This window comes from Zonotrichia albicollis, chromosome 6 (genome assembly GCF_047830755.1).
Source record: "Zonotrichia albicollis isolate bZonAlb1 chromosome 6, bZonAlb1.hap1, whole genome shotgun sequence".
NCBI classification, from domain to species: Eukaryota; Metazoa; Chordata; class Aves; order Passeriformes; family Passerellidae; genus Zonotrichia; species Zonotrichia albicollis.
In genome coordinates, this window is record NC_133824.1 from 46,418,651 (window position 1) to 46,444,948 (window position 26,298).

At 37.0% G+C, this 26,298-nt stretch overlaps 1 protein-coding gene across 11 annotated transcripts in view; it reads right to left on the minus strand.

Annotated features, from left to right (window-relative positions):
* Positions 1–26,298, minus strand: part of SBF2 (SET binding factor 2) — a 232,315-nt gene that overhangs the window by 84,411 nt on the left and 121,606 nt on the right. For 6 of the 11 annotated variants that reach the window (XM_074543428.1, XM_074543431.1, XM_074543430.1 and 3 more), the window contains exons 7-16: positions 14,176–14,308; positions 13,048–13,156; positions 12,244–12,357; positions 11,383–11,460; positions 9,720–9,833; positions 9,066–9,194; positions 8,198–8,296; positions 5,772–6,081; positions 3,354–3,463; positions 1,745–1,894 (exon numbers count right to left, since the gene is read on the minus strand). In XM_074543428.1, the coding sequence (XP_074399529.1) occupies positions 1,745–1,894; positions 3,354–3,463; positions 5,772–6,081; positions 8,198–8,296; positions 9,066–9,194; positions 9,720–9,833; positions 11,383–11,460; positions 12,244–12,357; positions 13,048–13,156; positions 14,176–14,308 (1,346 nt within the window). The remainder of the gene's footprint in view (positions 1–1,744; positions 1,895–3,353; positions 3,464–5,771; positions 6,082–8,197; positions 8,297–9,065; positions 9,195–9,719; positions 9,834–11,382; positions 11,461–12,243; positions 12,358–13,047; positions 13,157–14,175; positions 14,309–26,298) is intronic. The other 5 variants (XM_074543433.1, XM_005494563.3, XM_026797726.2 and 2 more) reach the window with 1 other exon arrangement.

Consider the following 26,298-nt stretch of genomic DNA (forward strand, 5'->3'; position numbering starts at 1 on the left):
ACAATTTCAGTAGTTCCTCTGCATAATTTGAGTTATATTTGTTAGTTTTATTGAAGAAAAATAAGCCTATTTTTATTTCAGTAACTCTTTAGTCACATTCATTTCCTTGAACTTCAGCTCCTTCTTGGGCCTTGAAATCACTGAGATGGGAAAAAAAGCTTTTCTTCCAGAGCAAAATTGGCTTTAATTATTTTATTAAAAGGTGATGTCAGTATTTCTTTCCTCAGAAAAGTAAATTTCATTTTCTTCTGCTATCATTTTTCTAAGATACAGAAATAAAGGGGATTAGTATTTTGTTCCTATTGTCTAAAAACATCTGGATGTTTTTTTAACCAAGGAATGATTGAAAAAGTAGAAGCAAAATCTGTGACATGTCTAGACAATCCTGCCTTCTGGTTTGAAAGAAAATTTCTAGCTCTGGAATACACAGCAGGTGCAATATTCCATTAGTCACGATTTTGGACAGAGAAATAGAGTTTCACAGATAAATTCAATTTTTCTTCCAACTCTAAGGCTAAATTTAGGACTTGGAAAAGGTGAAGAACTGTGTCAAAAAGCAGATTCTAGGTGCTGTGTAATTTTAGCCAGTCAACTTCAGTTTTCATCTGCTGACTGCAGTAGTTTTGCTTTTAAGACCAATGCTCAGACAAAGATGGACTTCTTCCACAATAGCAGAAAAATACCTTACTGTGAACAAACAAGAAAGGCAACAGACAGCAAAACTTGCATTTGATGGTGACCTCGGGTAGCATCTGCTCAGTTAATGTTAATTTATTTCTACACTTCAGTGAAAACGGCATTTAGCACTCACCTTTTAAAAAATGTGGGTCAACCTCTTATAAATTGTTGCAGAATAATTTCAGTGGGTTTTAGGTTTGAGGAGAGTGGGATTAAAATACTAAGGTCTCCATTAGGTCCCTAATTTGATACAATAACTTAGGGTCAACAAAAGAAAAATTATAACCAAATGTGATCACATTACAAACTAATAAAAATACCTCCACATTCTCAGACAAGAGGCATGTAAGAAAACATTTAAGACTATAAAATATTTCAGATGATGAATTGAGAACAAGTGAAGGTAAAAAGGACCAAATATTGAAATGAAAGTCAAAAGAAGTCACCCACATATTTTGCTTTCATAGGTAGCTGCCCCGTATGTTGATGCTTATTCAGCACATAATAATTTGTCAGTAGAATTAAATTTGGAGATGAACTGCAAACACTTGCAGTGAGTTTCTGACAAACTGTGACAAGCAGAACTGCACCACGATCCACAGAAGCAGAAACTATGCTTTCTTAAACTCTGTTTAAACAAGGAAGGCAAACTTCTGGGATTTTTAAGTGACCAGTGGTTGATACACATTTTAGGAACTGGGTTGAAAGTGACCTGGAAAAAGCCAAGACTCACTCATTTAAAATAAAGCACTTCAAGTCATTAAGTTAAATCATTTTACTATGTATCAAAACTAAATTGTATCTAAGTTATTAATAGTAGGAACAGTTTTCTGTCCGCTTGTCATATCAAGCAGATCTGTACAGACCTGAGTGTTTATTCTTTCAACAACAAAATATCCTCAATCCACCATCAAGCAGTATCTCCTACATCACTGTAGGATGCGGTTAAGTAATTTAATAATTTTGCTTCTCCACAAGAAGCAAATTTGCTCCTCTAAGCAATTTTGCTTGTCCTAATCCTAAAGAAGAGAAAGACAACCAAGACCAAAGCCCTGCCACGCTGTACCTGCAAAGCACAGTTCATCATTCTGACGATGTAGTCGAACTGCTGGTGGTCCAGGATGGCTCGGTTCTCCTTGACGTGCTGGCCCAGCTCCTGGGTCAGGCAGTGCCGAGCTGCTTTGCCCTTCAGGGCTCTCAGGGCTGCAGGCAGGGTCTGCAGAGAGCAACATCTCACTGATGGAAATGGAATTCAATGGCACTACTCACACTGAACAGCATTCATTTTTTATTAAGAAACTGCAAGTGACAGTAAAGAACAACTCTGGAAATTATCCATTAGCTTGACTATCAAACTTTCACATAATGAGTGATTTAGCCTGAGTTACCAAGTACTAAATTTTCCCCATTTTTTTCCCAAATGCATTAAACAGCATTTCTCACCTACATCTGTAAACAGAAATCCAGGCATTGAATTGATGTGAAATCAGAAATGGATTATTATGAATGAAAGCAAGTGCTCTGCTCTGTACAGCCAGGCCAAGACTGGAGTTTGCCTGTCAAGGCTGAGCAGCAGATTTTGGGATAAGCAATGACAATGACAAATGGGTTTAGGAGTGCATAGCTCTCATAGCACTGAGGCCACTAGATTGTCATGCAGTTTATTCTAAACCAGGGCCACCAGTATTTACATCAAAGTTTTAAAGATGCAGCAAATGCTACAACAGTGATTATCAGCTGCGGCCCTTTAGGCTGGAGGCAAGAAAAGGCAGCTTATTTGCTAAGGAAAAATTTACCATATAGAGGGACAAAAAACCCACTGAACTTGCCCATGTGTCTGAAAGTTGAATGAGGTTAAAAGCTACTGTGCTCTGCTTGGGTAAAAACTCTTTAAAAGTGTTACACACTTGATTAGGACTTTTCCCATGTGCATTTTGACACCATAACTCATAAATTAAGCTCATTTTTTACCTTGATATGCACAGTGTCACAGATATACAGGTGATACTTCCCTGAGAAGTCAAAAAATTTCTTGAAATAATTTTACAGCCATTTTCAAATGTAGAATGGGATTTGAGTGATTGTTTTACAATCAATAACAGAAAACTCTATGGACAGCATGTACAAAACCTGGCAACTTCTCACTGAAGAGATAATAAGAATCTCAGGGATAAGAATTCACTAGCACATTTCAGTGAAGTCAGACATGCCAAATATTTATATTCATCTCTGAGTTCTAGCAAATTAATGGCTTTTAAAACCAGCAAAATTGACTGTACTGAAAATTTCCAAAGAGCATTGGCTGTTAAACACCAAAGCACATTTATATGCCTTTTGTTTGCATTCCTTCTAATTAATGCTGCTAGACCAATCCACATCTTAAAAAAAGTTATGTGGACAATGCTACTTATAACAGTAATGAATTTTGCAAAAAGGGTTTTCAACTCACCCATGTAGGATTAGAAACAGGTTTTCAAATCCATTAGCCTCATATTACACATAATATTGTATTTAGATGATGATTTTTATTGCTTGGTTCATTCATTTAAATGGCCAAAATAATCCTTAGCATTTGTAACAAGACTTCAAAATGTACTTTGTGATTAGGTCAGTCTCCATTTGCTCATTAACAGAATAGAGAGTAATTTGGGAGAGTTAAAATTTCATTTTATTACCTTTTCAGTCTCCAGAAATTTGTTTTCAAAAATGAACACGATGCAGTTTCTAACAACTTCCAGCCTTTGAGCACTGTTGAAAACAGTGCTTCCTTTTTCCATTATGGAAACTAACAAAGAAAAAGAAGAATATACATCTGTGAAATGCCTGCAAGAACCACAAAGAATACCACAAATTTCTTGAAAAAAATAATAACTGTGTCCTCCCTTTTATTCTGTTAGGCAAATACCATTTGCAGGCAGATGGGAACACAAGATCCCAAATCTCTGGTTTTCCTATTCCATCTGAAAAGGGGAGTGCTCTGAATTGTAACTGCATTAGTTGATTCTCTTATCTGTTTGTTCTTGTTGTCTCATAGAGGCACAAAGAGATTATAACCTCCAACACACTGATGAAATACATAAATAAACACAAATTAATAATAAATGTGTGCGTTCTGCAGTGAGTTACATAGCCTTGCATATTTTGTAGCAGTAGATAACTATTTTTAGGTGGCTATGACAAGAATTCTGCAACATGGAATTTAACCTGACAAACCTGTTCTCTTATCTTGATTCCAAACTGTTGAGATCTCATTTTCTTAATCCACTGTTTTGCCCTGATTTTTCAACAAAATTCAGAAAGCAAGAGCTAACATTCTCCTTTTCTCTATAATATCAAATAAATAGTACCTAAATTCAGGATATGCCTTTCTAGTAGATAATAATGAGCTACTTATATCCAAGGATTCTGAGAGAGTGTTCAGCAGAAAGTATGAAAGCTGTTCCTCAGAAAAAAACAGCAAACTTCCTGCTTTGACACAGAAATTAATTTATTTTCAAAAATCCCTTCTCCTGCAACTAGCCTTTTGAAGAAAGACAACAGAACACAACCACACATCCTTTAAATTTTCTGTAAGTATCAGATTCAATGATACAGTCAACAGCAAAGGCAGGTGAAGAGAGTTCATCCTCTTCTTGCATAAAACCAAAGAGAAACAGGCCTGGGCAGGGCCTCAAGAGGCCGTCTAGTTCACCCTGCTGTCCCTAGACAGGATCAACTCTATTTATGTTATTTCTCATGTTTGTCTAATATGTTCCCAATGTTCTGTGATAAGAGAGACTTCATGGCTGCACAACAAATCCACTCAACTGCCTCACCATCCTCATTTTACCATGCCTTGCTGACAAATAACTCTATTTTTGTGCTGCAATTAAACCCATTATTTCTTATCATCACAGATTATTCCCCTTCTTTTTCTCGTTGTCTCTTGTATAATTGAAGTCTGCTATTCTGTGTCCCCTCAGTCTCCTAGTTTTCAGTCTAAACAACTCCCCATCTTTCCTTGTAGGTCACATTCTCTGGACCACTGGTCATTCTTGTTGCTTTCTTATGGACTCCTCCAACAGAGCCAAAAATGGAGACAGCCTTCCAGTGTCCAAACATGGACACAAACATCCAGCTGAGGTCTTACTGGGCACAATGAAAAGATTCCTCCATGGGGTTCACTGACTGCACTCCTGTTTATACATCCCACTAAGATGTTTGGCTTTTTTGCAGTAGCTTGATATAGTTGGGTCATGTTTGCCCTACAGTCATTAAAGTTCCCAAATTAATTTCTGAAGAGCTGCTGCCTAGTCAGGCGAGCCTGCCTATGCAAGTGCCATACCTTATTTGAAGAAAAGCAGTAGAGAAGGAAATAATTCATTGGAGTCTTGTGGTTAGATACGTAATTTTCAAAGATGGCTTTGAATTCTTAGCCCATCCTTCAAAAGTTTTGCAAGCTCTTCACGTGCAAGTTGACTAACCATACTGGTTTATGCCACCATTCACAACGATGAGTATGACTATGAGTAACAGAACTTTCTGGCATGAAAATTAAAATGACAGGCCTACAATGTCCTCATCTGTTCTTTATGCCTAAATATAGGTATAATTGTTTTGAGACAGATGCTAGCTTTGCTCTTTGCCTTTTTCTAGCAATTTACATGTCTGTCAGTGGGTATCAGAGGAGGAACTCAAACGGTTCAAAGCTTGTTTCAGCCAGTGCTACGAGTGACCTATGGTGATATTTAACAGGCCTGGCTGAGTACAATATTGAGTTTAACTGTTCAGCTCAACATCAAGTTTAATTGTTCAACACAGTATCTAGTTTAATTGTTTAAATCAACATCTAATTCAGATCAAATCCACTTTTGTTGTTAGCAGCTACACCCATCACTTTCTGGATGCTTGACTTCTTAGTAAAGAAGAAGGCAGATAATATCTGCCTTAGTAAAGGCAGATAAAAAGGAGCTTTCAGAATGGCAAAGGCAAACACTGGAGTCTATGCACCAGAGTTCGCCACGACCACTAAAAACACAATATGAACACGAAATTGGGAGCAACACACATTAGCAGAAATGCTAATCACCAGCACCAGGCACAAATGAACATACCCACGGGGGGACCCGCTGGAACCACGCACTTCTTGTCGCCGCGGGCGGCAGGGGGAGCGCCCTGGCTCCTGGCCAGCCCCTCCTGCAGCAGCTCCTGCACGCGGCCCTCGTTGATGCGCGGGAAGGGCAGGACGTGCACGCGCAGGTGCGAGCCCTCCGTGGGCCGCGGCACCTTCTGGAACGCCATGTGCGGGTTGGGGTTCTCCTGCAGGGCGAGAGCAAAGCGTCTCATACCAAAGCAGTCCTGCAGTGCTACCATCTGCCTCACCGAGTTTTGCTGCTGTCTGGACAATCTCCCATACCTGAAAGACTAAGAAGTCAAATATCTAATGCAGATGATCAATAAAATGTTTCATATTCATATTGCCCTTGACTCATTAATATTCTCAACTTTCTTAAAGGCTTTTATAAAATTATTTTTGCCAATGTGCAAAACTCAAAACAAGTGCAAAACAAAATCCCTGCTTAAATCATGCTGATTTTATGCAAATTTATGAATATTAAGGACTTGAATATAAACTGGTGCGACAGTCAAGCTCCTCATTAGAGACGCTATTTACCACCATGCATAGGATCACAGCTCACATTTCCAGGGTGCAGTAATCAAAAAAATGGGGTGTTTTCATCTCTTCATTCAGTTATTCTGGGGTTACCATTAATCACATCTGAATTTGGTGCTGTCCAATTTGACTCTATGCTGTTACTGGCTACATACCACTGCCAAAGAGTGCTATCCATCAATGAGGGCTCTCTTGTAAATGCTCAATAAGTTTGGAAGAAAACTTGTAAACAGGAGCTTAATACTGTTGTTTACAGGAGCAAAAGGCAACAAGGAGATCAAGTGCATCAACTTGAGAAACAGCAGACAAAACAGAGCAGTTACTTAGCCACATGCATTCTCTGCAAAGGAAAATTTTATGGAACAAGCCAAAAATCCAGGGGCATGAGAGGAGCAGATGCCAGGGGAAACAAGAGAGAGAAAGGGAACTCAGACTCAGGAGGGAGTAACAGAAGACAGAGGGCAGAAAACTCCAGAAAAGGAGAGCAATTGCTCCAAAATCCATTTCAGTGAGCGGAGAGATTCAGAGGAAATAGGCAAAGTTACTCTTATCTTGGACATCACAAATGTCAGATGTACATGCTATTGGGCTAATGAAAGGTCCAATGCCTTGGATTGTCCACCTGTGCCAGCAAGACTCATGCAAACATTATCCCTCCCCAACAGAGAAACGTCTCTGTCTCTCCCATGTATCCAAACTGTCACAGCTACAATATTGTGATTATTACAACTGTGAAACAAGATGTCAAAACACATCAAGCAATCTGTTTAAAATCAGGTAGCTCCAGGCACAGCTTAAGCAGTGCTACTCATCACCTATGTTTACTCAAAGACAGGTGCATGCACAAACTACCAGAAATCTGAATTCTCAATGCACAAAGTCACAGATTTAGTGAATACCAGTGTGTGCTCCTGTGAAGTCACTGACTTCGTGGCAGTGAAGGAGCAGGTCAGTCACAATGATATAAATAAATCTCATCATCAGAAAAGACACACAGAACACAAAAGAAACCCCAGAACTTAGCAGCATTTGGTAGTTCTTGTGGGATTTTTTTCAGAATTGTAGATGTAAAGCACAGTTTTGGGGAAGTGGAATGTAGAAAAGAAAGGGTGACAAAGATGTCAGCTGATGGTGTAACAGATAATGCTCTGTGGAGCTGAATAACCACAGAAGCGTGAGGGGGAGGGAGATCAGTCTATGCCAAAAAAGCCCACAAACCTCAAAGCAAACAAAAAATCTAAAACCGAAAAAGAAAAAAAACCCATCCCAGAACTAGCTAATGGAATGGCAAGAGACTTTATAAAAGCATTATGTAAAATAAACATGATATGAAGGCAAAAATAAACTGGAAATGGAGTTGTTCAAGAAATAGGCTGTGAAAAATGAAATCATGCCTGCTGAGCATGCAAACCAGGGTGACTGGGTCAGGAAAGAATTGCTGAAAGCACACATTATACCACATTGTATAATATATATGTATTATATATATTATATTATACACATTATAAATGTATAATTTTCATATGGAAAACTGTTAAGAGGCAAGAAAAGAGATGTATCTGGCATAGACAGGTTGCAGCAGAGAAAAATAGCAGTTTATAGACCTTATGTGATACACACTAGAAATAGATTAGTAGTTGTAGCTGTATCTAAATCAATATTAGCATTAATAAATCAATAGTATCATACTGAATTTCCTTTGCACGTACAAATTTAATGATCTTTAAAGTCCCAAAGTCTTTTGCCATAATATAGATGATGACTACACAAGCAGTCACTTCCATTTTCAGAACACTGGATCAATCTGAGAAATCAGATTTTCAATGTTACCATCTCAACTCTCCAGATGCAGCAGGTACAACTTACATTTTTGAAGAGCTGTTCTGCAAGTTCTCTGACATGCTTTATCATTTTTGGTGGATTGCCCTCTTCAGCTTTAATTCTTTCAACTTCAAAGGCCACCAACTTTTTTTAAAAGAAGAATAAAAATGTTGATCATTCAACTAAAAAAAAAAATATTTCCCATTTAAGTTATGAAAGGTTAATCCTAAATTGAAACCAAGGAAAGAAAGCTGAGCACTGAAAAATGTGTGAGGCCACATTGCTCTGGAACATGAGACATGTTCAGTTCCATGTGCAGCATTTGTTACCAGACAGAAAGTCCTACGTACCTAAACCAATCCTGTCACATTTCTATACCTCAATCCAAATTTCTCATAGGTACTACTACTACAACACAGAATTAATATCAAACTCTATTTTTACTCTACCTTTAACTCAAAACCAACACACTAAAAACTACAGCATTGCTTTTTAAAATGAAATTTTTTTGTCTCAGTTTACATTTTTGGATATGTATTTAATGTAATATGTCTCCCTGAGGTTGTTAACATTTCAGAGAATATAATTAAATTATTGAAAATAATTCTGTACTAGCACATACAATTATTATGAAGCTACAGTATTATGAAGTATTATGAAGCTACAGATCTGACAACAGGAACAGCATTACCAAAGTTTATACAACTATTTAACTTCATACATATGTGAGGAGGCATAATTTTATGGAAGTAAGCTAGAAATATCTCCTTAGCAGAAAATAAAAGATTTGGGATGATTAGTATAAACTTGGTACAATAAACATTGGGGATTCAGAAGCATTCCAGTAGGTTTTCCCATGCTGAAATATGACAGTAAATTGTAATTCATTTGGGAATACAGAAAGAGTTTTCACCTCATCAAAAAGATCACAGGTTCTGAAGGGAGGACCCCTCTCTGACACAAAGCCAGCAAATGCCATTCCATTGAGCACTTTGGTTAGAAAGTCATTCTCAATTAAGCCTCGCTGGCCCAAGAAGGCTGCCTGCAACAAAAAGAGAAAAAAAGTTTCACCTTTTTTAATCAGCATCAAACTTGCAATTACAAACAACTGTTCCATATTAGTTAAACATTTTCACCAGCCTATCAGCTTATACTAGTAAGTGGTACTTTCTAATTAAATTTTCTACTGTACATAGTACCTTTCTATACCTAAAAATTTGAAATTTGATGCACACATTTTTTAAATCTCACAGATAATAAAAGAGAAAACTAGTACCTTCAAGCAATGTGTTATTACACACAGAGGTTTTCAAAATTCCACAGTGATTCCTCAAATGTTTATTTGTATTAAATTTCAGTGCTAACTTTGTTGTACATTTCTGTCCTGTCCCTACAATTAGTCCCATTAAAACAGACGGATATTGTGCTATGCCAAAATGACGTGCTTATCACATGGAGATAACTTTATTTACATTTTTAAACTTCACCAGTTTTTCAAAAGGCAGGCTTGTGGGAATAACATGGCACAAAGGAACACCATAAATACACAGAACTGCTCCTCCTTTACCTTGTGGAAGTGAATGACAGGTTCAGCATGAATCCTGATCAGCTGAAGACACGACCTGTATCCTTGGAAGAGCTGTGCAAAGAGCCTGAGGAAGATTGCTCGCACTTCTTTGTCCTGCAAGCAGAAACTGAATTGTCAAAGCATCCTCACATCCTAAATTTCCCCAGACTTTGTAGGAATCTGTATGAGAAATGCCTACAGCTCCGTGAGTGCAGCAGTGCAGCAGATGAAGCAGAGATATTTGCACAGGGATGAGGTTGTGTCACAGAATGGTTGGGGCTGGAAGGGACTTAAAAGGCCACCAGGATGCTGTGCCCTGTCCCCAGATGGCCATGGCAGATCCTGTACCCAGCCACCCTCCCCCCCGCTGGTCTTTGCTGTGCCTGCAGCACAGGCTCTGGACAAAGCCAGGGGGGCTGAGGGGTGCCCATGTCCTGAACCACTCAAATGTGCTGCCATGAGAGAAACCTGATGTGAAATAAAGGAAAAAATGGCTATTTTAGCCTGGATTCTTTCCCTAAAATAACTGTGGCTTTGAAGCACTACACAAGCAGTATTTTCAGAGAGGGCAGGGGCAGCAGGGAGTAGCAGGAGCCTGAGGTGGCACTGCTGCTGCCACCAGTTACTGCAAAAAGTTTAAAATAGTAGGACTTTAAAGTCCTGGATTATTTATTTAAGAGAGTGTTAAAATACACACCATCAGATAAATGGAAATTATGTGAACAGCTGGGGCAGTGACACTTCCACCTGGCCCAGATGCCACTAAAGACTGCCATCAAATCCTGGGCCACCCTATTTTTTTATCTCAGCAGCCATCTCAAAAAACCTGAGATCCCAAAAATTCTGTTATTACCTCAGGTTTTATGGTGTTATGTTACAAACTGTAATTTTAAATATTACACACAATATTTACTATCAGATAACCAGCTCATCAGTTAAGTAACAACCAAATTAAGTAAATTACAGCCTGGAATTTATTTTTAGAGATAAAAGGAATATATAAAATTATATAAAGCTGGAATATATTATTGGAGTATTTTACTAGATGGTTGTTTATTCTGCACTGGAAACTTGATCCATGATGTTCTATTTTTAACTCAAATTCTGTATGGCTCACTTTACTGACAGATACGCTCATTATCTGCTGCTCTCTAGGATTTTAACAGGTACATATGTACCCTGACTTCTTTGACTACTTGAAAACATGGTAATTTCTTTCAAATTTCACAAAATTCTTATTTTGATACAAAATTATATTAATTTGAAACTTTCTTATTCAAACTGAGATCTTAGCTGAATTCTTCCATTAGTTTAGATGAAGCCTGGATGACATTCCCTGTCTTCAGCAATGAAAAACCTCAATCTTAAAGCCAGAAATAAGTACAACAAATACATTGTACCACCTAAGAGTTTCACATTTTCAAGTATATCTACTCAAAAAGCCCCAGTGTGTGTTCTTAAATTGAACTGGTTTCGGATTTTATAAAACTTCTAACCCATCAGAATGCTATTGAAGGGAAAAATGCATTTCTTTGCCCCACCAGTAATACTAAAAATATATGGAAAAGCAAACACAAATTCTTAAAAGGAAGCTACTAGTCTAAAATTTGAACAGTTTTTCACTTATTTAAGTCAGACACAGAAAATAAGACAGAAATCTTACCAGCATTTTTGAGTGTGATAAAGCTGTTCGTGGGGGAGGGAATGCATAATCTGCTGTTTCCAAATCAGGATGCAAAACCTAGAGAATTTTGAAAACATAATCTTTTTCAATCTTTTTTCCTTCATTTTGCTGAGAAAAAGACTTTTTTTACCTTTCTCAAATTCACTGACATTGAGTTCCTCAAATAATAAATTGAGTTAAATTGTGAAGACTATATGGAAATAAAGACAGAATTAACTTCTCAGCTTCAGGATTCTATCAAAAACTCCTACCACAGTCCATGAAAATGATCAATACCATGAGGGATTTTAGAGTCAATTCAGCTGAAACACATTAACTGAATAAAAATTCTTCATTTGAAGACAAGATTTGCTCAGAAGCCTCCAAATAAGGTGATTTCTGTTTTATTACAATGATAGCAAAAACACAAACTGATGTACTTTTTATGGCAATTTCTTAATGTAGAATTCATCATTCCTAAATTCTGAAACAGGGGCATCACACAGATAAAATTTTAAGGGTTATTAATTTGCTAAATTTCAAGAAAATGTACAGTTTAAATGAATATATAAACACAGAAATGCAGCAGAACTGAGTAGTAATAATGCTGCTCAAATAGTCTTATTAAAAATAATTATAAAGGAAAAATCTCTACCTCTTGAACATGAAAAGACATTTTAGATTTCCATTACTGATGATATTAACTTGAACTACAGAGAATTAACTCTTCTAAAACCAGGAATGTTGCATGAATCGTTCTATTAAATCTCATTTCCAGTGTGCTGAAAGCTTAATATTGAAATCTGTCATTCTTTACAAATAGGTGAGAGGGTGAAAAGTGGGGATTTTATCTAAACATACCAGAGAAAGTGCCATTTGAGTCTGGTGTAGCAGTGGCTCTGGCAGCTGGGACAGATGAATACATTCAGGAATTTTAATTGTTCCTCCATCCAGGTCTGCTATGATTACATCTAACTGTAAGGGATAAATAGTAAAAGTGCATAGAGTGAGCATAGCTTAAAAAAGCACAACAGTTCAAATTTCTGCACAATGATCTGCACATAAGTTTACTAAAACAAATTAAAACAGTACCAATTTTAATGTACAGAATGTTTTTGATACAGGAAATACTCCAAATACTTTCTATTACTGAATCTAGCCCTGAAAAATGAAATTAAACTAAAGAAAATGTAATTAGGCTAAACTTTCAAAAGTGACTTTTGTTTCTGGATGTTCCAGGTCTGTGTTCAGAGACATGAGATATCGAATAAGCTGCTTGCAAAGAAATACAGTGAGTGCAACTGGAAGTATAATTTCATGTTTCTAAGCACCTTTTGCAACCCTGGTTCAGTTTCTCCAAACACATACTTAAAAAGGGTAAAATAAAACAATTGAAAATACACTTGAAAATCCTAAGTGAATTGTTCAAACTCAGGACAAATAGATAACAAAGCCAGAAATGGATCCACTCCTCCTCCTCCTGCACTAGAATCAAATAATTTCCTTCCACTTTACAGAATCAATGTATTTACACAAAAAAAAAAAAATCACAAAAAAAAAAAAAAACACCCAAAAAACCCCAAAAAAGAGATGTGAATTATTCCCAGAAACAGCTCCAAAGCCCCCAGAAGGGCTCAGAGCTGAGCCCAGGGCAGCTGCACTCACCAGCTCGTGGATGTCATTGCGAAACACAGAGTGCACCCCAATGATGAAAGGGGTGGGGGAGCTGAGAACCTCCAGCAGCTGGGCAGGGAGAATTGGGATGTAGGGATAACTGTGAAAAGAATAAATTAAATAGAATAAAAGCTTCTGGGTATCCTTTCACATAAGGCAACTTTTTTCTTAAAAAAAACCAAAATCCTCCAGTTAATTGGGAACACTAAAGTTATAAACAATACATTCATTTTAAAAACATGATTTGTTTGTGGCCATATATCTACACTTCAGCCTTTTGTAAAATATCATTTTATAAGAAGTCTTTACAGGAAATACTTTGTTTTCATCTTGAAATGACAACTGAACAACACCATTTCAGGCACTGTTTACTTGGTTTGACAATTTTAAAAACTCTGTGTGTTCATCAAAACAACATCAAGAGCTGGATCTAAATTCATCAATGAATTTCTACACTTAATTTATAGTTATTAAATGTTTACATTTATTATTAGTTAAACATTAAGAAACATATTCCAAAACTCAATTTGCAGTTCTTCCTTCTTATTGTATATTATAATGACATCAATCTCTGAAGTATTTTAAATAAAACAAGCTATTTTGAAAACAAGCATAGTTTGAAACAGGTGAGTCAGAACTAGATGTTTTCTTCCTTAAAAAGCACCAAATTGATTGACATTAAGTTTTCCATTTCAAAATTCTGGATCCACCTGTGGCTTTTTAGAGAGGATCAGTTTATTGACTTAAAGTCATTCTCTGGTGGACATTTGTCAGTGACTTAAAACTGATATACCCTAATGTAGCTGCTATCTCTGAGCCACAGAATCTTCTGGGTTGTGAGTAGTGTTTCTACCTTACATTTGCAGGTGGATTTCTCCCTTAATTGTTTCCACTGACACAATGCAACCAGATTTTTGTTAATGATGTGTACACACCACGATTTGCATCATTAATAGCTCTGCTTATTTTACCAACAATAGTCCAACTCCTTTTGTTTGAGACAAACAAAAAATAAAAGTAATTTGTTTTTGTAATAAATTGTATTTGTGTTTGTAATAAGAATTACAAAATGAGCCATAAAATTATTTAACAAGTTCAGAGAAACCAAACTTAACTCACCTGTATTTGAGAGGAAACATCAAAGACTCCAGAGCCCTACAGGCATCACTGAGCCTTTGAAAACTTGCTGAGTGAAAGAGAACCTTATTTTCTGTAAGCACGGCACAGAATAAGCTGAGTACATTTTGGATTCCTTAAAAAAAATAAAATAATAAGAAAGAACTGTAACAATATGCCAAAAAATTCAAAATTACATTAAAATGCACCATTTTCTGGAGGAATTTTCAAAAAGCATATGATAAACACATAAATTGCCAAGTTCCAAGTTTTTCTACCTTTTATTTGACTAGTGCAGCTTCTGTTTTCCAGCTTGCTGTAACAATATCTGAATGTATTTCTACATTTCAGATACATTGTATTACATCTCCCTTTCAATACCACTTGCAAGGATTTCCACTTCTCAGCACAAATTCCAGCAATGCTTAATAATGGCTTCAAACTGCATTATGTGCATCTTCTGCACAGCCTTCTGTGTATGCAGCACTCAATTCTGGTCATTGATCCAGGCTTAACTTCTAAACCTCTTTGTAACTCCAAGCAGGGGGAAAAAAAATAACATCATACTGCCAAGTTCCAAAGAAAATGAAAAGATTCCTAGTGAATCATGGTAAGACATTCATGTCTTATCCATTCTAGGAGTCAAGAGGTTAAAAGAGAGCAGTAAGGGAGTATTCATCCTTAGAGATACTTAAAGGAAGATCTGAATGTTTTAAAAAATCCCATTAGATTTAGGGTAAGACTCATGAATCAGATGATGGGATGCTTTTGGGGATTTTTTAAGACAGTGTAATTTACCTAGGAGACAAAGCCATGTGCTTTCAGGGAAAACCAAAAATATATTTCCTTTAGAAAAAAAGTCCCATCCTGAGAAGCAGACATGCCTGACACATGTGAGATATGCTGAAATTTATGAAATTTCCTGAAATATGCTGGAATGTATGATGTTTCCCTGAGGACATGGCCTGTGTTATCAGTGAGACAGCCTGTATTACCTTCCCAAAGCTAATGCTTATCAAGCAATAATGTCCCCAAAAAGAAGTGTGACTGTGGAGAGCCACTATATCCACATGATAATGAACACTTTGGGGTTTTAAGTAATTTTTTTATTACATGTTTTGACAAATCTTTTTTCTTCCATAATGTATGCAGATTTTCTTGGCTGGAGTAAAGCTCAGCTCATAAACACAGTGGGACAAAGATTTGGAGAGGGTTGTTTAGGAAAAGAAGAATTCATTCTAAGGACAAAAAAGTCAAACCACAAAATAACAGCTTGTGCTTCCAATTCCATTCTCCAAGAGTCCCACAGAACATAACCAAAGGCTGGAGAGGACTGAGGACAGAGGGCTTGGCTACAAGGCTCAGTGAATTACTGCTGCAAATGTTTGATATTACTGTCAGTGGCATAATTAATATTGTGCTAGTAGAAAACAAACTACTGTGGAACACACAAGGTAAGGATGATGATAAAAAGTCCAATTTGTTTCCTCAGGTAAATGAAACAGCACTCAGCAGTGAAGGGTTAGAAGAGAACTGGAAAGTGTCCTTTGAACACAAGGTTAGAAACTGCTGCCTGCTTGGAAAAAATCTCAGTAAAAATTTAAAAAGTCAAATTGCCCCTTTTATGCAGAACTGCCCTTGTTTCTTTCCCAGAAAAATTTTTAAAAATATTTCGGAGCATACTTTTTGTTTTAAACTAAGTTTTTGTTTTCAACTGGGCTTCTCACTCCCTTTCATTCCACACCAAATGTCTTAAGACACCTAGGAATAGCTATTTTTTAAACAACTGACAATTTTTTCCTACAATCAGATAGAAAGATTTTCAAACAGTGCTCTAAAAACCTGTAACATTTTGGCAGGTATTACTGAGGAAAATAATTACAAAAACCCTCACAAATATTAAAAATATTCAGTACTATAAAATGCTCTAAAAAAGCCCTTCCTGTCATCAAAATACTTCCAATATAATTGAAAATTCTTGAAAGAGATGGTTTTCAGTCTGAACATCTTAAAACCCAAACCTGAGTTCTGAAAGGTAAGAGTTCTAAAACCCTTTCTGGATGTCACTGACTTCCAACTTTGTTTTGGAAAGAATTGGAACATTCATTTACTAATGTAGAAGACTCAATTGAAACCAAGCTGTGAAAAAACCCCGGCCTTTTTAGCTATATGATATTATTTTGCTGTGAATTATGATGATTCAAGAGTCTAGCAGGAGTATTTTAATTCTAACACCTTTGAAAGTCATAAAACTTATCCAGTATCAGCATTTTTAATTTCAAATCTCTTCTGAATACAGGCTTCCTCACCAGACACAAAACAACACTCAATTCTGCAGAGTACATAATAACTGAACACTTCTGCAAAAATTTTACAAACAAAAAGCTCAAAAGAAGAAGAAATCAGAATTTTTCTTATGTATAAAGAGGACACCTGCAAGTACTTCACAGTATTTGAACACAAGGGTTGTAGATGACAGTGTCTATCCTAGGGACTAGTAAAATGATACACTTTTGTATAAATAATAAAGGTAATCTTCATGTTCCTGCATGGTGTTAAAGCGTATATCTGTCTGATTATTATCTGACTTTACCACTGTAAGAAATGGATTCTGTCAGCATTTTTTACAGAAGGTTTTGGATGTCAGTCAATAGAAATTTATTTAAATTACTCAGCAGTGATGGTATGGTTTGTGAGGCTTTCATAGTTTCACTAGGGAAATGAAATCTGGTTTTGCTGCATTTTAGTGGTCACAGATAAGGCTTCAGTTTGTACTCCACAAAGACATTTGTCAGTGCATCTTAACCAGCACCACTCAAAGTTGATACTTAAATGACTGTTTTCAGCAAGTGCTTCCCACAGCTTAACTTGATGTCCCAGAGCAGAGCACAAACTGCAAACATGTTTTCACTGCATTCTGGGAGTTGGTCTCCCAGCTGTTCACTACACTCCAACTGGCCATGGAAGGTGAATTTGAAATCTTTACTAGGATATGAATGCACATGATGCAGCCCCAGCTGTGCTGAGCTAGAGAAGAACACTGCTTGACTTGCACAACCTATGGAAGACACCAAACTTGAGAGCATCCAACACACAATAAAACCCAGGCTAACCACTTCCACTGACTGAAAAGCTTGTGGAGCCCACACAGCTTCTCTGTACCAGTATTTTCCCTCTCTTTCCCTCTTTCTTTCTCTAAATGCTCTGTATACAATACAGAAGAATATAAAATACCAAATATAAATAAAACTAAGCGTGCAATACAGATAGATAATGTGTGATTTTCTTATTTTCAAGATGACAGCCACTACCTCAATACAAAATTATTGCTCCACATGTACTTTGAAATGCATCTTTTCAGGAATATCAGGGAAATTTCTGTCTGATAGAATCAAACAAATTATAAACACCAGGACTTTTGATTATTTTCCTTTTATAAACCATTGATGAATCTGTTTGAGGAAGCCACCAAGGTGTTGTTCCAAGCCCTCCAAGTTGTTTACTGAAACCAAACCATTCCAAATGACAGCCTGAGCCCAGTTTCCTCGTGCTGCAGGACACAATCGTGGCTGGCTGTAACCTTGAACCCTCTGCTGCTCTGCAGACTCCACACTACATCCGATGCTCATTTGTCAGGGCATAAATAGACAACATGAAAAACAACAAACAAGTTGATTTTTACAGATTACTCCTTTGCAGTCCACAGACAGACATCCTGTAAAATATTATACATACGCTGGAAAATTTTGAATGGAGGCTTCCTGACCTTCACTGTTTTAAAGTATTTAAAGAATCTGTAATTTGTACTAAATTATCTGACATCCTACATCAACAAATGTATCATTCTGCCTGCTTCCTGTTGTTCTAGAATTTAAGTACTTATTTAAGCATGATTTAAAAAAACCCACCAAACACAAAGTCTACTTGACAAGCTACTGTCTTCTACATTGCATGAAATCAAATTATTACCACTTACTTCTTCAGACTTTTGTAAAGAGTTATAAATATGGAGTCAGAAACTCAACTAATTGAATACATTATTATGCCAATATGCCATTCTTGAATTACTGGACATAAGAAAAAGCTTAATAGACAAAATAATCCATAACTTAGCCAGACTAATCCAGGAAATGGGTCAACAAAGCCTGAAAAGCCTTTCTGAAAGGCCACTGGAGACTGCATAGTACAAGTTCTATGCCAGGCAGTGCCAAGCTCTAAAGATAACTAGGAAAAGAGTAGAGAAAAACAAAACTCTTTTCATATTTATTTTTAGATGTGGCTGCATAACTCTGCTAATGACCAAAATACAAGCTTAACTAGTAAATAAGAGGCAACAATTGTACTCAACACTCACACAGGTAATCTGTGCCAAATTGCATTGATTTGTCCACCCAAAAATCACACAGTATCTCCAATCAACTACACAGAGTGAAACCCAAATTGCTATGTCACACATCTGAGGATCAATCTGCATTTAGGAAAGCATGCAGGTCTGCTATTAGAGCAGGACTGCACACTCATAGCTGAATCCCAGCCAAGCCTGCTCACAAGTGGGGAGCAGCCTGCCTGCACCAGCAGAGAGCTTTGGGAGGGGGAATTTATCCTGCTTTTGGCTGGGAAACAAAGGACATGAGTCAGATGAGAACCCCAAGAGATTAACTTATTTGGGCTTTGTCAGACTCAGGAGGAAGAGAAGCAATCCCTAGAGCATGGAGCCTTCAGCTGAGACTCACTCAAAGAATCCAGCATTTCATGAATACATCCCCAATTCTGAGCCCACAGAAGGAAGCATGGCTGTGACATGCACTACTGAAGCCAACCTCCATTTTTAGAGATGCATTTCTGATTTGAGAACTGAACTGAAGGCAATTCAGAATCTGAACCATGAATTCTGCATGTTCTTTGTAAGAAGGGTGGAAACAAGGCTTCCCTACAAACCAGCAGCTGGGGAGGGTGGGAAGAGGAAACTGAGGGACCATATAAAGAGATTCTGGTATAAACACCACAAAAGCCAACTGATCATTAAAAGCTATCAAAAAGACTGTGAAAATGAGGAGATATATATAAAAAAGATGTCTTCAGGTGATGGATAAATATTCCTCCAGCTATCACTCCCCCAAAGTTCAACAGTATCCACTCTGTGCTGTCTACACCGAGCCAAGCAGATGGTTGTACTCCAAACCCTAAATCACACAGGCACAAAGAAACAGGGATTAAGCACAGCATATGATCTGCTCAGAGAACAGTCAGTCTGTCTGTCATTTGCATGTTGATATCACCCCATTATTGCCAATTTCCTTAAATCCCTCTGCAGACCTGCTTAAAGAAGCAGCAAAAGCCCTTTGGCTTTCTTGAGCCTCCAAATACAACTGTGCCAATACACTGAGTGAACATGATCACTAATTTTTTATTTTCCAGAGACAATGATAAAGCTAAATATAATTTTTAATAGAAAATTTAGATAAAAAGGTTTTCATCCCTGAAAAAGATAAGAGCAATACCATTCCTTATATGTATTTTAATGCTTTACATACCCAAAGGGAAACTGATAAACTCAAGATGAATATGACTGTGTTAAGTAAATTTTCTTGACAAAGCAGAAAAGACATAGGAAGGTAAACCAGACAAATAACCCTTTCACATACAGAAAGTTTTCCTGTGGCAGGGAGGTAAATGCCAATTTCATGTGAAGGTGGTAAGCTGAATTACACAAATTTACAAACATAACCTGCATTACCTGTTAAAAGTTTGCTACTGATTGTATGTTTGGCCCATATAAACACGTTATCTTTGAGAGATGCTACAAAAATTAGATTTATTTAAGGGGAAGAATCTTCACAGAAATCAGATATGAGACTAAAATTTTTTTCCTAGAAGGAGGAGAGAAAGCACTATTTCCAAATATTGAACTGTTAAATATCAAATTAAACCAGAAGGTTCTGTTCTCCTACAGTGTGTTATGCACGCAGGTGTTAAGATTCAAGTAATAGTATATTCTGCTGAAATATGGTTTCATTTCTTGTCTGATTTGCCTGCACTGTTTAGTTATTTAGTTATCTAGGAAGGCAATTAAAATAGGATGCTATTTGTTTTGGATATTAATTCCATAAATATCTATTATCCCAAAATCATAAAGAAAGGTAAACAGTAATGCTGTATAATTACTGGTAATCTGTGTACTAATTGCTAATTACTTGGATAATTACTGATATCAGGACATAGAATTTCTGTGTAACCCTCACAGGTCCACACTAGCAGAAACTCAATGACATTCTGTAAAAGAATTTTGAGTGGACTGGCATAAAGGATATACACTAATGAACTGAAATGCTGCCCAATTTCCATGAGTAGAGGTGGAAGAGTGCTACTGAAAGAGTCCCACATTTCTAGAAATTTTTACAGGTGAATTTCTTTCACTCATTCTTTAGAATTGCCCTTTCAAGAATGATGATTTTATTGTTTGAACCAAATGTTTTGTGAAACCTTTTTTTCCATTTACATCAAAAGATACGTCATAAAAATAGGCACACATTATAAAAATTATTGATAACAGTTTGATTAGCCAAAATTATCCCTTTGTATCCTGAGAGCAAATCTAAAATTGAGATTTAAGAAATTATTTGCAGCTGCTGATGTATTTAAGTAATCAAAACCAGAGCAGTTTACCATACCTCCAAATTGATACACAGATAGTAGAACGTAAATGAAGATTCTGTTCAGCCACCAACAGACATTTTAAAACTCAAAAGGAGCATTAAAACTTTTTGAGAAACCTGATTTGTCTCTAAGATTTTATAATTTGTCTGGATTCACTTAAAACAGAAAAAGTGTTCTTCAACAAAGCAATTCAGAGTGAGGGTAATACCAGGAGGATCCTTAGAAAGTAAATATCTAAGAATGAGAAGAGTATTGTCTGTCTTGAAGCGTACACAGGAAAAATGGTCAAGGATACACAAGGAACTGCAAACATACTTGTTTCCTGTCTGAGGACTACAAAGTCTTTTCCAAGGAACTTTACTACAGAAGCATTATGTGAACATAGTCAAATAAATGCAAAGCCAACATGAACAGATGTGGCTGATCAGGATATTCTGTAAGAAAACTGTGAAATGGTGTGACCATGAAAAATTTTTGAAATCTCCTTATTTTCTCTAAAGATCATGCTTGCATTCTCTTCAAAACATGTATGAAATTTTTAAAATTCTTTATCAAATTCTCTGAGATTTTCCTGACCTCCTGAGACAGTGATACTTCAGCCCAAAATGTAACTAAAGAGCAAAACTTTAAATTGAATCTACAAAGCCAAATATATGGAAGTAAAGGTCTATAGAACTGTTTTTCTTTTCCTCTCACCACAAGTATTAACACCAAAGTTTGGAAACTGCAGTTTTGCAAGTTCTTATGATTTGACAGCTACCAAGCCTGCTTTGGAATAGTGAGAAAAGTTCTGCCTGCACTCATACCAGCAAAAATAAAAAGAAAAGCCATCTGTTCCCAGGAGGATCCCTTTCAGTATTTTCTATAAGCAGAGACAAGCTTCTTTTGTGTATTTTTTAATTTTGTCTATTTATTAGACATTTGCTTTTTGGAGCTTACATTTTGCTCATCTCTGAAAAACAATAATTTGTTTACACTCTTCAGAGATGCGTTTTCTGAAGTCCTGCTGTGAACAGAAAATACCTCTCCTCTCAAATATCTCAAACCAAATTTTCACCTAATAGTTTAAATAAATTTCATTGAATTGTTATAGAGCAAACTGCTCTGTAAATTTTTTTCTCTTATTTGAAATGTTTTCTTTTAAAAAAAGCTCATTAACTACAGCACTTTATCAAATACACAGCTTTATGCTGATTTACTTATGCCAGATAACTTTTCTTTCTCAGATTTATAATTTGCTTAAATTAAACTACTGCATGATTTGTCTCAGTAAAAGAGTAATACAAGGTCAGAGTGGATATAAGTGAGCCTCTTATGTGCTTTGCTGGGCTGAAAAACATGGAACACTGCAAGAAATATTGGAAATAAGAACTCCAACTCATTTCAGACTCCTGCCAGCACAGCAGCAGCATCTCAGGGGGGGCTGACCAAGCTCCCAGGATGTCAAACAAGCAGAACCAGAGCAGGATGCACTGAAGGAATGGTCTGGCATTACCCGGCTGGAATCTCTGGCTCTGCCTGGCAGGGATGCTGCTGCTGCTGCTTCCCTTGCACCTGCAGCACAGCTCAGAGCAGTGAGTGAGCTCAGGCCAGCAGAGGGATGGGTCTGCTCCCACTGCAGCCCTTGGCCATCAGGATTTAACCACAGCATCAAACCAAACCTGAGACTGCTGACACAAAACAGATGGGACCCTCCCTCCTTCCACCCTCCAAATATTTTCTGTTAACTTGGTGAGCTAAAACTGCTCAGCATGGCTGAGTCAAGCACCACTTCTGCAAAGGAGATAGGACAGCACTGTGCAACTGGAAATGGACATTCCAGACAGGATCAGCTGCTTGGCTGCTGAGGAAATGAAGCCTCAGTGACTGTCCACAAAGTGCCTTTACTGGGAAAGGCAGAAGAGTCCCTGTACAAAACTCACTATGACAATGTCCCTTTATTTCCAACAGCATCTAAAAGAACACTTTCCTTTTGTTCTGCTCTTGCATCAGTAAGGCCCCATTAGCAGTAAATGCCACATCAAATCCCTTCATAATCTATTTGTTCTTTGATGGACTACACAAATCTACTTGGAAAGCTTGAATGGTAAATTCTCTCTGGCTGGGTTATGGAGCTTATTGCAGCTCACCAGCCAGTGGGATTTAAACTGAAACTGGAACATAAGCCAACAGCATCCACTCATGTGATACCAAGTCCCATAGGCTGGAGAGTATACAATTTATTAAGATCAAACACTGATTAGAAGTGTATACACTTAAATAGAAAAGTCCTCATTTAACATGCTTTAGTGTGTTAAACATTTAACATATTTGTAACATTTTACACATGCTGCTAAAAACCAACAAAAGTTATACATGCTCCCATCACAGGATACGTGATGTTTCCTGGAAAGGAAAAAAACTGAGTGAGTTGGGTGACAAGTCTGTAAACAACCTGACAGTAAAAAAAGTTCTGGTTCATATCACTGAAATCTCATAAAGATAAGATGTGGAAAGGGCACCATATCGACCCTTAGTGCATTTCCCTGTTATAGGTATTGATGTATGAAAATGCCTGCACTTGGACTCTTCACATGCTCTGCAGATTACATCTCTCATTGCTTTGCTGCCCTACACAATGAAATATTAAAATATTCTTGCTGTATGTCAAAGACACCAGGATTTTCTTAGTCAACAAGTATAAGCCAGCTCACGTGCTGACTGTGCAGTGACCCTTTCATAATGTCTCCCAGCCATACAAATACACATATATATTCATCAGGAATGTCTTTTCCCATTTATACAGTAATTTGGTATTGTCATCTGTTGGCATAAAATACATTACATGAGCCTGGCTGGCTCCCCTAAACCAGAATTAAAATAATGAGAAGTTATTTTATTACAGAAAACATTACTCAAAGTGTCAACAAACGAAGCCAAAAGCAAAAATTCTGGGTATTTTAATATATCCTGGATTTAGAATATATGGGACTGAAGGGCCTATAAACACTGAAAGATTCCAGCCTTTTCCTATCATGGCTATATCAGACAACCCCAAACTGATCAAGCTTCATCTTAAATGCACTGATAATGCTTTGCATTACTATTCCCAACAGGTGGTGTTTCAGGATGTTTCTTGTCTTACAGTCAGAAATTACCTTTGAACTTCCAGCCTTAAATAACTCATGATCTTTTTGTATGAGCCTGTTCTTGGTGCTCACCTGTTTCTCTAACTTGTGACTTCTCCCTGAACAATACTGATGCAAAAATCAGCACATGGTAAATACATACAGTTTATGGTACAGAGTAAACTAAAAAAAGAGAGTACAGCAGAAAACCATAACACTGCTCAAAAAGCAGCCTCTAGAAGCCAGTATGAGTTGTAACATGACCAACAATTTAAATATTCATTTCAGACTCTACATTATTTGGGGATTTATGTTTTCTAAAGGAAGCTACACTTTTTAAGCAGTAGGGCTACTTTTACTTTCATTCAAAATAAAAATGTAAAACATAGCATGTCCTACAAATAGTGTGAGCTTAAAAATTAGCTACCACAAAAATAAACTCATTTGAGGCACACCAGAATTCAGTTTTTCTCTTTTTGATTTGATAGGTTATTTTCTAATTATCACAGTAAGGTGACACTGTTTATGTTACTCTATAGGCTGGACACTTTCACTGTTTATAGCCCCAGTAGCTCACATCATAATTTCTGAAGCATGGGGTTGGGAAGCAATAAAACACTGGAAAGACAGTTAACAGATTAAGCCATTTTCAGTGCAGAATGCAGAAACTGATCAGTGTTCACATTTTAAGATGAAGAAAATAAGACAATTTTAAAATCTTGTTCTCTTCCCCAGAATCAATCACACCAGAAGCTGTGGTGCCCTCCCAGCCAGGAGGGCCTGGGGCTGCCCAGTGCCACAGCAGCTTCCAAAGGAAACAGGACCTGTAAGAACCAAGGACAGAGCCTGCTCAGCTCCAGCCTGTGCACAGATTTCTTCTGAGAGCAGAACATCTGCTATGTGATACTGGCACAACTACAGAACCATCCTAAAAATGTGGTTTTCCTGAGTTAGCCAAAGCTGTAAAGTGCAGCATGTCAGCTTCAAATCCCTTGACACATACAAATATCTACTTCTAAACAGAGCTGGAGCAGCACATCTCAATTAAAAAATAATTAAAATAATGCTGCTGCAATTAAGATCTTGTCCAAACAAATTTTTGAACATAAAATAATTACAGTATGCATTATAATAATAAAAACACCTACACCTCCACCATTCTTCATTAACTTTTAGCAAATCTGAAAAATTAGAAAACACGGCATTTCTTTTACTTCTGTACACTTGAATACACAACTCCAAAAAATTCTAAACAGGTATGACAACTAATATACAATCTCATGTTTTGACTGGGTTTATCAACATGTAACAGTAACAGGGTTTGGCTCCATGACTGTTTAAACCAACAAAAGTCATCTGTGTCAGTATCACTCCATGGACACATGGAAAAGAATTCACTTCTTTCTGCTTGCTTCGTGTTTTTTAATTATTTAATTTTAAGCAGCTCTCTGTGGTATCAGAGAAGTGTCTGCTCTGATGCAAAAGAAGGGCAAGAACATGCAAGCAGGGCAAAAGGACAGAGAACACACTGAACTTCTGAGTCCCAAGTCACAGTGTTGAAATTTGGAATTGAATATCACATTAAGAAAATACATCAGTGCTGGAGAGGAGCATTTAAAGTGCTTGTACTGAAGTACTTCCCTGCTTAGCATCACCACAAACATTTGCCCTAGTATTTATATTTTGTGCAACTGTAATCTTGAGAAGTTTAATCAATCAATCACTTTTGAGGTCTGGAATTACACATATTTCATGACGCTGCAGTCTTCAACCATACTATGTTATTTTTGAGTACCCTTTTTTAGAGGTTCCATATACTGTCTAATGGTACACACAATTTCTAGTTAAAAATACTTTGAGACACATAAAAAGGCTGAAGGATAATGGTGTTTAACACTTCCAGTTACATCACAGTTTGGACAAATCAAAGACAAACTTGCCAGGCAACCAACCTGGCTCCACCTACCATGACCATTCATGTTTGTGTCATTCCATGTTTTAATCTTTTCTACACAGCCCTGGATTCCAAAGCACCCTTACACCTTGTGTCTTCATCCAGAAGATTCAAAGCAGAATTTACTTCAATGTATCATTTTCACCACTTAAAAAAATTACTTTCTTTTTAACACAAAGTCCATATGATTTTACTGAAAATACTTGAGTGGTGAATTTAAGATAGGAGGAAAACAAGCACAAGCAGACAAAGCAGTACAGGGGAAATAAGGACATAGGAAAGAAGACCTGATATGAGAATAAACAAGAAAGAAAGGAAGGAAAACTATTTTGTCTTTGATTAAGTACTTGGAAAGGAGAGAGAAATTCTTCAAGAAAATAAATTTTTGTAATTTCTACTCAGCTTAGC